The sequence below is a fragment of the Macrosteles quadrilineatus genome, unplaced genomic scaffold, assembly GCF_028750875.1.
Source record: "Macrosteles quadrilineatus isolate MER2022 unplaced genomic scaffold, UCM_ALF_1.0 Scaffold_1__1_contigs__length_201487025, whole genome shotgun sequence".
In the NCBI taxonomy this organism is placed as follows: Eukaryota; Metazoa; Arthropoda; class Insecta; order Hemiptera; family Cicadellidae; genus Macrosteles; species Macrosteles quadrilineatus.
The window spans coordinates 119,850,216-119,863,779 of record NW_026542594.1 but is presented as its reverse complement, the minus strand read 5'-3'; the positions used below and the strand labels follow the sequence as shown (position 1 = coordinate 119,863,779).

Genomic DNA, 13,564 nt, shown 5'->3' with positions numbered 1-13,564 from the left:
GCTTCCCTCAAAGAAGTTGATGAAGTTGTTTATGCTCTAAATAATGAAATATTGCACATTTTCAATTCTTGTGCACCGGTTGTTAGAAGACGTGTAACGAGGAAAAGAGCTCCATGGAGAGACGATCATATTTTGTCTCTGAAAAAAATTAAGAACAATTGCCATAAAGCGTTCTTGAGTTGTAGGAACAGCTCGACCAGATCTGCATACACTAAAGCAAGAAACACATTAAACTCGGCCATAAGAAGCGCAAAAAAGCGGTACTTCTCAAGTCAATTAAAGAATAAAGACCCAAAAGGTGTTTGGTCATCGTTGAGAAGCAATGGCGTACTGGGCTCGAGCAGAGAAAATGAGTGTACCTTCTCTCCTGAGGACTTGAATAAATCTTTCTCTACAATGGGCGGCAACGGTTGTTTAGACAGGGGCAGGATTGAGTTCTACGCTGAGAACCTAAGTAGCCAAGTGAAGAATAAATTCTCATTCAGTCTAGTGACAGAGAAACGAATCAGGGATGTCATGAAGAGCATCACAACCCGAGCCGTTGGTGTGGACGGCATTTCTATTGATATGGTTAAATCGTTGAGTTATTATTGTGATTCTGCTATTTGTCATCTTGTAAATTTGTCCATGACTACTGGCATTTTTCCCAGTGCCTGGAAACAGAGTATTATAATTCCGCTAATGTGTTTCTGATTTCAGACCCATTTCAATTCTTCCAGTGATTTCCAAAATATTGGAAAAAGTGATTGGAGAGCAATTAGTCTCGTATCTTGAGTCAGAGGAAATTCTTCCTAAAACACAGTCAGGTTTTCGAAGGGGGTTCAGCACTAGTTCAGCTCTTCTGAATGTCATGGATGAATTGATTTGTGCAAGAGATAGAAATTGGGGTAGTATTGTAACTGGATTGGACTTTTCACAGGCATTCGATTCAGTTAGTTTCGATCTTCTGTTAGTCAAACTGAGTTTTTACCAATTTGATAGTCGATCTGTGCAGTGGTTTTCCTCCTATATCCGTAATAGGTCACAACAAACTCGAGTTAATGATCAGGTTTCATATTTTTTACCAAAAGTGTCCGGGGTTCCCCAGGGCAGTTGCTTAGGTCCTATCCTCTTCTTGATTTACACTGCCGACCTTGAGTCACAGCTTAGTCACTGCTCTGTCCATTCTTACGCCGACGACTCGCACCTTATTTTATCCTACCCTTTGCCTGAGTTTCCTGAAGCAGTCACCCGCATGAATAGCGACTTGATAAGTGTTAATAAATGGTCTAATGATCATGGTCTTCAGCTGAATCCTGACAAGTGTTCTGTTTTAAGAATCGTAAACTACTCTGTGCAAAGCCAACACAACAAGGATACTGATTGTGAAGTTCTTCTAAATGATACGCCGTTGCCTGTTAGCGATTCATTAAAATTCCTTGGTGTCAAATTGGACTCTAGGCTCAATTTTTCTGAACATGTGAGACACATCTGTAAAACTGTTGTTGCTAAATTACGATTATTTAATAGGTTTAGGTTTGTTCTACCAATGTCAACCAAACTTGAAATAGTTCGTGCTATAGTTCTTCCATCTATTTATTATGCTCTTCCCTCTTTTGGTAACAGCCTTACTCAAGAGAATATAAATATTCTCACAAGACTTCAGAACAGTGCTCTGAGATTTGTCTTCAACTTAAAAAGGTCGGCTATCAGCGAGTATAGGTCAAGGGCAAACATCTTGACAGTTAAACAATGCTGTGACCTTCAAACCGTTCTCATTCTTCATAAAACTTTGTTAACGGAGTGTCCCCAATACATAAGAAGGAAACTGGTTTTCAGGTCTGAGGTGAGCATTCGCCTCACTCAGCAGGAAGGCTTGCTACACTTGCCACGGGTCAGAACGGAATTAGGGAAGAAAGCCTTTTCTTACTTTGGGCCCCAAGCCTACAATGCCCTTCCAACTGACCTCAAATCAGTAAACCTCTCTAGGTTTAAAAGGGGTTTGAAAGGTGTATTTTATACCAATAAATTACCCAGTTGATATAAAATGTATTGTTGCAATAAGTCTAGTATAAGCTGATTAATTACGTTTAGTTTGACAACAGTTGTATTGAAAAACAAAGAACTGTTCTTTGAATAACGCTGGCTAAATAAAGACGTTTTTCATTTCATTGTCCATTCAGGTGATACAAACTCACTTCTGGATGAAGCGCAAGGAGATCAAGAAGCAGATAGAAGGATGGATAAGTGACATGGAGTCTCAGGCAGCAGATAGACGCACTGGCCGTACCATCTCCCTCAACACCATGGCTCTCAAGGTTTCAACTTAAATTACTTAAACCCATTTTTCACATTGTTCATTGAGTAAAATGCATATTGATTTGAATAAGTTAACTTAGAAAGAACAATAGTTGTCACTAGTTATTATGATTTACAAAACCTCTTGTTGCTTTGAAAATGTTTGTTTATAATTGCGTTTTATTTTCTAGCGACATTATCAGCAACTGTGTGAAGAACTAGCCAAACTGAAACCACCCCTAGGGATGGAAGATCTAGCAGACGTAGATGAACCGACCTGGCAACAAGACATGGAGAAACTAGTGTCGCAAGTTTGCGAATAAACTTTTTTAATCGTATATATTTTTCTAAATAGTAAAATTCCATGTACAGCAAAACAAAGGGCTAGGATAATCCTTTTTACTACCGAGTATTTATTTAATGGATGCTGGATATACTAAAGGTATCCGTTAACCCAGCATCAATTGTATAGGTGTTTCCATTGTACAAAACCCTTGAGCGTATGATGTATAAAGTGTGTAAACAAATGCGGCACAAAAATTGTTGCTGCGAGCAGTCTAGGTCTGTGATTTTTTATTTTCTTTTAAGTGTACATTATTGTAGAAGAGATAGGCTGTTTTACTTTTTGCGATTAAGGCAATTCACTTGTAACTTAAACCAAAAATGCAATTACATAAACTAACGGAATACATTTGATTTTATATGGATGCCTGTTTTCTTTATACTATGATTGAATACTGTTAAGAGATTTGATATTTTTGTCAATATCTCATACTTTTAGACATACTTGTTATAAGTTGTACGTTTCAAAGAACTTTTGTATATAATAGTTGCCAAAAATATTGATTGGTTTGGTACATATATCAGACTTTCAGATGACGTGTACTGAAATCAAAACTGTTACCTTGGAAATATAATTATTAAGTTATATTTTATAGTTTGTCTTTTTGATTTATTGAATTCCTGTTATATTTGATTAGTTTTAGCGAATTTCCCTATAGGGAAGTAGCTATTACCGTAGGTCTCATGGTAAGACCTAAGCCCGGGACCGATTTACTTTTTCATTTTGATGTCCCCAGAGGCCAAAAACACCATTTGTTCAAATTTTTATATATCTATATATAGATATATATATGTGTCCATCCGCACGATAACTTGAGTAATTTTTGTCCGATTTTGATAAAATTTGGTTTGAAGGTGTAAGGGGCGATAAACTTGAATGAGTTCGCGAACCAGCATGATCGGACTATGGGAACGGGGGTTTATGGGGGGTTTTATGGGGTAAAAATAGGTTTTTCCCATTTTTGACCCTAAAAACACAAAATTTCACAATTTCTTTTAAAAACATTTTGTAGAGCTTAAAAAAACAAATAATTTAGTATATTGAAGCGTTATTATGCGCCTAATTGTTACGGAGAAAATTCAAAAAAATTGTAATTTTAAAATTCCCATGTTATTCTTATGGAGAATAAGTCAACTGTTGTGTTTGCTTGTTTTTGAACATATTTTGGTCGATTTTGGATTAAATACTTTTATTTCTTACTAAACTATTATCATTTTATAAAAAAATCTTTTTTAGCCTCCCTGTTGCAGCAAACCTAAGTACTCGTTAAACTAATTCTATTTAAATAGGAAATAAATGTGCTATTTTTATGGAGGCATTTTAGTGTAAATCCAATCAGGTTAGTGGAAATTCGCTTAGTCTGCAGGTTTGCTGCGGCGGGGGTATTTAGTTCAAACTTGTTCCTCATAAATCTATGTAATATTGGAATATTGCATTAGATCTCACTTTGAAACCCAGTCCCATTGGCACATTTATCCAAAACAAAAAGAATTGATTGTTACATTATCGAGGCTTGGATTATCAAACAATCAGTCACATCAGACAAATTGGCACACACGTTGCCAAACCAATACACCCAGGAAAAAGAAAATTACAGGATGTCCCTGAACAACCTGTACCCCTTTTGTGGGATTGCTCCTTGCATAGAGACAAACAGATCTTGCAATATAACCATGGGTCTCCCATGCATAGTGTTCAGTATTCATTGGCAGGCCAGCTCATCATTGTGCCTCGTACTCAACTCTCTTTTGAGGTGTACTCAACTCTCTGAACGGGTAAAGCCTTTGGTTCTAGCAGATCCGACCTTTCATAACCTCAGAATATTGATATTCTCATAGGAGGTGCTTTGTTTCCAGAACTTCTTGCTCACCAATCCTACCCATTGCGCCCAAACTTTCCATTCGTTATTGGAACATGATTTGGATTTGTGTTGATGGGCAATCCACCAACTTTGTCTAACTTGTCTGCTCAGTAGCCACTGGTGTTCATAGGTGGTGGGAGGGCTCTGCATATTTTTATATACAAACGAAAGCCTAACATCATTCACGTTTGTCAAAGAATTGAAAAAAACGCTTTGTAATACAAACACACATAGGCCTAGTCTTCAATATATATAGCTATTTATTTAAACTTGTTTCCAAGGCTTTATATAACTTAATGACAGTGTCTGCAAATGGATCTGTCCTGAAAATGTCCTAAAACATTGGAATCACGTCATGGCACCCTCAGCGCTGTTTGGTTGTTCTGCCATAAGACTACATGTATTGGGATTTTGATGGTCTGGCCACCGCTGTCCTTACCAAGCAAGCGATGATCAAAAATAAGTCTTTACTGAATTGGATGGGGACAGCTCACTTACTCTACAGATCATAGTCTATACGAGCTTTTTAAATAATATTGAAGGTTCACTTGCACTACAGGCTCGTATACTATACGAGCCTATCGAAAATAAATGAAGAGGGTTCACTTACTCTACAAATCATAGTGACTATGAGCCTCGTGTATTATATTTAAAAATACAGTATGAAGGTTCGCTTACTCTACAGATCATAGTGACTATGAGCCAAGCGTACGAATTATTTGATAATTCAGGAATCGGCTCGTATGGTATACGAGCCAAAATAGTGAATAATATAAATTATAGGAATAGGCTCGTATACTATACGAGCCTGCAGAAAAATATTAGATGGCTCACTTACACTAGAGATCATAGGCACTATGATCTGTAGAGTAAGTGAACCCTCTTCAAAATATTAGATGGCTCACTTACTCTACGGCTCATTTAGCTACTCGTTGTGCGGTTTGCGTTCGTGAAACTCTAGGCGCTATGCCCGGCTTCGACTGCTGCGACTGCCTACATAAGTGTATTGCATCACCTCAATTATTAATTAATACCCCCGCCGCAGCAAACCTGCAGACTAAGCGAATTTCCATTTGCCTGATTGGATTTACACTAAAATGTCTCCTTAAAAATATCACATTTATCCCTATTTAAATAGAATCAGTTTAACACATACTTAGGTTTGCTGCAACAGGGAGGGTAAAAGTGTTTTTTTTTATGTAAAATGTTAATTGTTAGTAAGAAATAAAAACATGTTCCAAATTTGCAGTTCCAAATAAGTAGTGACAATAGAAGAAAGAGTCGGCACTTGGGGCACGTTTTCCCATAAGAAATAACATGGGATCATTTTTTGGCCACTAAAACCAAAAATCCTGATCCCATGTTATTCTTATGGGAAAAAACATGGGGATCATTTTTTTGCCACTAAAACCAAAAATCCTGATCTTTGCCTAAATATCTCTATATAATTGTCAAACCTTATTTCTTACTTATTCCCTATAAATATATTCTATATTAAGCTAAAAAAGCTATTTCTTATATTTATTGACCCTTACAAGTGTAAATGTAGAGTAGTGACAATAGAAGAAAGAGTCGGCACTTGGGGCACGTTTTTCCCATGTTATTCTTATGGGGATTATTTTTGGCCACTTTTTTTAAGACCCTGATCTTTGCCTATACAAGCCTATATAAATGTTCAATACCATTGTACAACTCCATTACTATTTCAAATCCACATCCATTCACAAAATCATCAACTTGACAGTGCGAGGTTTGTACGCGAACTCGGGCGCGCTCCCGGCTCATGGCGCGCTCCCTTGGACATCCTTAGTGGAAATCCACGAGTTCTGGCTACTTGGGAACCCAAGCCATTTGACATACAACGAATCACCCTTTCTCCTAATTACCTTTTCTACTAAATACATGTCTTTATATTTGGTCTTTAACAACTCCTCTGTATAGAAGCCTCCTCTGATTATATTACCATTTTCATCTTTCAAGATATAAGTCACAGGCTTTGTATTCTTAACTTCTACTATTGTAAATAGTTCCCCTGTCCAATTTGGGGTATATCCTTTACTAAACACATGTTTATATTTGGAAATTCTCACGCTATCACCTACCTTATATCTTGGCTTTTTAACTTGCACTACTTTAGAAGTCAACCTCTCATGCACATATTTACTGTTCTTAATATTCACTTGGTTAGGCTTCATACCTATAGATCTATGCACTTTATTATTATATTTTCGAATTAACTTTGGAAGTAAATCCAACCATTTATAACTCCCCTGAGCACTAAATTCTCTATATAACCAATTCTTTAAAGTTCTCTGAAACCTCTCCACAATTGCAGCCTTAGTTGTAGAAAATGTGTGATAGTGATTAATATTAAATTTTTTCATTAGTTTGCTAAAATATTGATTAAAAAATTCTTTTCCATTGTCGGATTGAATGTTTTTAACCCCCTTTGGTAGAATGGTTTTAATGGCTTCTGTAACCACCAACCCTGTCTTATTCTTTAGTGGAGCAGCATAAGCTTTTTTAGAAAATGTATCTATTAAAGTTAAAATATATTTATTGCCAGAATTCTCTCTAGCATAGTTTTGCATATCATTTAAATCTATTTGTATGGTTTCGTTTATACCCAATACTTTAAAAGACCTTCTAATGAAATTCTTTCTTGCAGGCTTATGAAGTTCGTATGCAATTTCATTCATTTTTTATAACATCATCCTTTCCTGTAACTCTAAATACATTACCATTAGCCCCAATCAATAGATTATCTTCCATTCTTTTAAATACATAGTTTTCTGGTATATATGGTCTATTATCTATATACTTAAATCCACTCAAAGATGTGGGGTCAGCAACTAATAAATCAGGATTATATTCCATCAAATTAAAATTTTTTTCTCCATATACAAATTTTGATCCATCGTAATGCATAGATTGTGACATTAGACAAATATCATCCGAATGTTCCCCCTCTGGTAGATTCCTTATAAATATTTTTTTGGCATCCCAACATTTTTCTTTTTTATCAAAAGTTATAGTCTGTTCTTTTATAACACAGTCAGTTTCATCAATGGCAGGTTTAACACGTACTAACCTTTTATTATAAAAACTCCAATAGCCTGCTTCCATTTTTGGAACTTGTGAAACATTCACAGCATCTTTACTATCTGTACCTTCCATCAAATTGCTAAGTTTTTGTTTCTTAGCATTCCAAACACCATTCTCTGATTCTAAAAATTCATAATTATTATCATCTTGTATAAATTTACCATCTTCTTTTCGTATTAAAGTCTGTCGTAAAGTGGGCACATCATCTAAACTTTCACCCTTTTCTACATTAGTAATTTTCCGTTTCTTAGCATTCCAAACACCATTCTCTGATTCTAAAAATTCATAATTATTATTGTCTTGTACAAATGTACCACCATCTGTTCGTATTAAAGTCTGTTGTAAAGTGGGCACATCATCTAAACTTTCACCCTTTTCCACATTAGTAATTTTCTGTTTTTTAGCATTCCAATTTTTATTCTTAGATTCTAAAAACTCATATTTAGTTTTACCTTGTAAAAAGACACCACCTTTTCTAGTTAATGTCTGTCCCAAAGTTGATACATCATCTACAAACTCCCCATCTTTAACATTACCAATTTTATGGTTTAAACCATTCCAACTATCGTCTTGTAAATTTAAAGTAGGTTCACTACTAGCCCTGGGTTCTGCAGGCTTATTATATGGATTATATAAACGATAAAATTTATCGATAAACATATTTTTATTTAATAAATAATTCCACTTTCTCTTAATTCCTCAATAATGGAATCTATTTCATTATCCACTCCTGAGTTACCAGCTTGGCGACTTAGCCAAAGAAGTCTTAACCTATCTACAAGCTCATTAGGATCATCCCAATAAATATAGTCTATTTTATTACCAGTCACTTGTCTCAAACCTTCACCAACAGATTTAAATAGAGGTTCAATTATATTAAGATATTTAGTATGTCTATTACTTGAAATTGGTGCACCATCTTTGTAACTCTTTAAATGTCCATTTGTAGCTTCCAAAATCTCTTTATAATTTTGCAAATCAGCCTGAGTATAGTTCTCAGGTTCTTTTAACGTTAACAATTCCCATAAACCTTTTATCCCCTTGTAGGTTTTATTTGCAACTGTAACATCATCATTGGCAATATCAACTTCCTTATTTCCAATAAAAAATTTATTTGCTTCTCGTCTAATACCATATGTAGTGTCTGTCATACTACTTTTACTGAGGTAATTTCCTAAATAGTCTGATGCTAAAAGACCAAAATCTAATTTCTGTGGAGTGGATGGTTGTAACGGTTGTAATGGCTGTAATCTTGGTATCATTGATATTCTAGATGGAGTCATTGGGAGTATCTCCATTCGAGGCCTCTCTGATGTAATTTTTTTTTAATTCTTGTAATGGCTCTATATTAAAGGTTGGAATGTTTGGAGCCTCTCTTCAGCCTCTAGAAACTTGCCACGTTTTAAAGCTCTATATTTCTCTCGTATTTGATTTGCAGAGTCAACCAATTCTTGTTGAATGTTTTTCATCTTTTATTTACATTTTATTTATCTCATTTGACAAAGGATTGTACTCAAACACTTTATCATGTATTATCAAACAATATGCAGATGTATTTGCTGGCACATTTTCTGCAGTTTCAATCTCTAATTTAATATCAACAATTCCTTCCTTCACTGTTTCGTTCTGTCTAGAACAGTCTATTACAATTAGTGGATATTTCTTCATAAACTCAGCCCTACTAATCATAGGATCTGGGATAGTATTATAGTAAGTCTCTCTAAACCTCATAAACATCTCATAAGCTTTAGAGACATCTCCATTTTCAAAGTCAAGATTTAAATCACTATAAGGATAATATTCAGAGTTTAGAAATACTTTGAGATTTTTTAATTTACAGTGATCAAATTCATCAGTTCTTTTTCGTGCACTATTATCCCTAGCTGTTTGGAAACCAAATATAATATACCTAGGCTTCTCCAAACTTGAAGATGTCTTTACTGACCATGTATGTCTTGTAGTATTGGGATATGATGGAAGTTCATGCAACTCTAAACTTCTAAATGCAATTTGCAAATTTTTATTTTGCAATAACATCTTTTGTAATTGTAACTTTCTCTCCATCTGATGGTATCACATGTGGCATTACCCATTGAATTGAATTAAGTGTAATTTTGGGAATCGTATCAGCAGTGCCACTGGCTGGGGCACTAGTGGTTGTTAATATACAATTCAAATCATTTTTCGATCTTTTCAACACCAATTCTTGTTTGACATTTACTAATACCTTATTAAAATCCTCGAATACACCCATTAACAGCTCTAATGGCAAACATGTACTAAACTTGCCACCTTTATGGAACTCTTTTAAATTCGTGTCAGAATCAAATGCTACATTTGACAATTTAGTAGTTTTATTGTAAGAGCTCAATATTTTCATAAGACTAGAAATTCCTGGGTTTCTTACAATGTATATTTCTTTACCTGCAACTTCGTATCTAATTTCATCAAATAAGAACGCAAATGCATTATTTATAAAATGGCCTTTATCATGATTTTCAATTCCTCCCTTAATATACAGATAACTCCTACATGGCAGAGTTAGCAAATCTTGATTATTAATACATATTCGAATTTCATCAGAATTATTTATTGCCAAAGTATTGTGGGGAACATAGGAGTGATTTGTAATTTTAACCACACTATCGTCGAATTGGGATTTCCCTGTAACGTCTAGAAAATCTTCCATTTTTATTAATAGAAAATTTTAACTTTAGTCCTATTGATTTTAGGAACCTAGCATTTTGTACACTTATAGATAAATTCTTATAAATTCTCATATCTTTTTTATATGACAAGTAATTGTAGTTTCTTCTCCGTTAAAGTCAATTGCCTTGTCGTGCTGATCGGCAAATGTAATACTGACAACATCTAAACTTCTCTTATTTACAGGAAAATATATAATATTTCTTGGAACTTCGATAATTTTGTAGCCAGGAGGAGCTTCTTGATAAAAGCTATGTATGGTGTGTGATTTGTTTCCGTTTAAATAGGACCCGTTTGCAATATTACATTTTACTCTAATCACATTTACATTATTAATGTTTATTTTATTTGTAGATTCAAACTGAACACCAGGAGTAGAAACACCTTTAAATCCCAATAAAACAGATCCTAAACATGGTTTTGTAAAATCAAATACATGGTAGAAAGAACACTGACTTTAGCTCTGGCTCTGTACCCGAAAATGTTATAGTAAATGAATCCATTTTTATTAACAAAAATTTTTTATGAATGATAAACATAAAATTCCACAAATAGAACTATTTAAATCTTGTATTTGATCGGTTGTATAGAATATTTTATATCCCTCAAAATATTTAATTACTTCTTTTGGAGGTTGGATTCCAAATGGGTCAAAATAAATTACAATATCTTTATTTTTACGATATGCTGTCCAATGTGTGCCAGATGAACTGTCTAAATTAACTATTCCGCACTCTTTTACTCTTGGTGTTAGATTTTTTAGCTCGTTTTTTAGGTACACCCCCCGGAAGTGAGGCACGTCTTTTGCGGCCTCTAACAGCTGGTAGTTGTCCATCTTTTTTATTAAATTTTAATCCCATTCCCATTTTTGCTTTTGCCTTCATCAAATTTGTCACCGCATAAGCTGCAGCTCTTTCAGCAAGACTTGCGTCCTTGGCAGTTACTCTAGTCCAAGCTAAGTCTGCTAATCTCATGTCTGCTTTGTTCCGAGCAGCGGTATCGGGATTATTCATGTAGAATATGTCATGCTCTTTACAGTAAGAGTCTAGTTTATTTTTTGGAGGTACATTTTTAGCTAAATTCTCACGAATATTCGTTCCAGGTCCACAGTATTGATATGATGATATGTGAAGTGGAAATGGAAGGTTATTTATAAGAGTATTCAATAATCCTCGACCCCTGTAAGGCTTTAGGAATAAACCTTTGCCCTTTTTACATGTTTTCTTATTATCATTTTTTACCATTTTTATTATATAAAAAATGGCTTTTATTCAACAAAAACATAAATTTAAAATAGTACATACTAAGGAAAATATACCAAAGAAGTTGGGTCTATTTCCTACCAATATTCGATGTGTTATTTGTGGTCCAAGTGGAAGTGGGAAGACGGTTGTAATTTACAATTTAATTGTAAGAAAGGAAGGATTAAAATTTACAAACTTATATTTAATATCCAAATCGTTAGAACAAGAAAAATATAAAAAAATAATTGAAATATTTAATTTGTGTGACGAAGTGAAATTACACACGTTTACTGACTGTGAAATCACACCAAATGATGTAAAATCACAGTCAGTTGTTGTATTTGATGACATAAATAGTCCAAATATTACACAATTTTTCTCAATGGGTCGACATAAAAATATTAACTGTTTTTACTTGTGTCAATCTTACAGCAAAGTACACAAACATTTACGTGATAATGTTAATTTCCTAATATTATTCAAACAAGATGATTTAAATTTAAAACATGTATATTGCAACCATGTTGGCAATGACTTTTCATTTGACCAATTTAAAAATCTCTGCCACCAATGTTGGGATAAAACTAAATATGGCTTTTTCGTAATAGACAAAGAAAGGTCAAAGAATAATGGCAAATATAGATTTATGTTTGACCAATTCTATCAAGAGGATGGTAAGGGTAAATAAATAAAAGACTTTTTTTAACATTTGTATTTAATTTATATCTACACATACAATTTATGTTTGATCAATTTTATAATGACCAAGAGCAAGAGTATTCATGTTCATATTTTATAGAGTGGACATTAACATATTAAAATCATGAATTAAACAATAATGTAATTTAGGACCTTCTTGTAATAATAATAAATCTATATGAGTATTACTACTATCTAGCTTGATTGTTTTTAATGGATATATACATTTCTGGTCTTCAACTCCAAATACATTGACACTTATATTATTCTGTCTTTCGAATTTATCTATGTCAGATATTTTTACAGGATATTTTATATTTGTCATATTTAACTGTGTTTCATAGGGTGTATAGTTAGATACTCGTTCAGCATGTTCGTTAAAGTTCCTTGGATATAAAGCTGCTAAAACTGACCAAAGGAAGCATTTATTATCTGTGTTTTTTATATTTAGAACTGCTTTTGTCAACTTAATACTTTTTGGTGTGGGGATATATGACTTTGGAGTTAAGGGCTTATACTTGTAAACATGCAACTGCCAATATTTAGTATGGTCATATATCCATCCACTGCCTTGGGCTTGATATTTATGAATCGATGTGTCAATCTTTAAAAGTGCATTTTCAATTTGAGATTTTAAATCTCGCTTCTCAATAGTTAAGGTAGTAAGGCTTCTAAAATCCGCTATACATTCTTTTTCATTAACTAATTTTCCATTTTGATCCATTGAATATTATATAAATTTAATTCTCCTTACTAAAGTCCATTTTATTGGGAGAGAACAAGACTTAAGAGTATTTTCAAGGTCAGCTCTAATCGACTCACCAATAAATTTAATCATTGTGTATGGACAATTATTGCAAAAATTTCTATGTCTTCTAAAATGACCAACAACATTTTTCTTACAAAAACTACAACTCTTGTGATTTTGTAATATATGTGATTTTAGAGCCATGTGGCTATCACATATAAAATCACAAACTTCACACAGTTTCACCTTCATTTGATGCATTACCTTATAGTGGCGAATCAGGTTGCTTTTGTTGGAGAGCGACACGGAGCAGTGTTGACATGACGGCTTCATATTTAGGAATGAGGTCTCGGGCTGATACCACCTCTATATATAGACTTTTAGAAATTTTCAATTTTTTTTTTAATTTATAAAATTTTAGAAACTACTTCAACAAATCCAGGACTCGATCAAGAGCTACCACTAGAGACAAGAAGAGAGACCCATAGGAGCAGCATTTCACAGCCCCACCACTAGAGGCAAGAAGCAGGAGCGCGCCATGAGCCGGGAGCGCGCCCGAGTTCGCGTACAAACCTCGCACT

The 13,564-nt window shown here is 34.1% G+C and overlaps 1 protein-coding gene across 1 annotated transcript in view; it reads left to right on the top strand.

Annotated features, from left to right (window-relative positions):
- LOC129000182 (baculoviral IAP repeat-containing protein 6) overlaps nucleotides 1–3,214 on the top strand; it is a 274,298-nt gene extending 271,084 nt beyond the window's left edge. Inside the window, exons 65-66 of the mRNA XM_054427130.1 lie at nucleotides 2,163–2,297; nucleotides 2,469–3,214. Coding sequence (XP_054283105.1) covers nucleotides 2,163–2,297; nucleotides 2,469–2,600 — 267 coding nt within the window. The 3' untranslated portion in view covers nucleotides 2,601–3,214. The remainder of the gene's footprint in view (nucleotides 1–2,162; nucleotides 2,298–2,468) is intronic.
- Nucleotides 3,215–13,564: the final 10,350 nt, after the last annotated feature.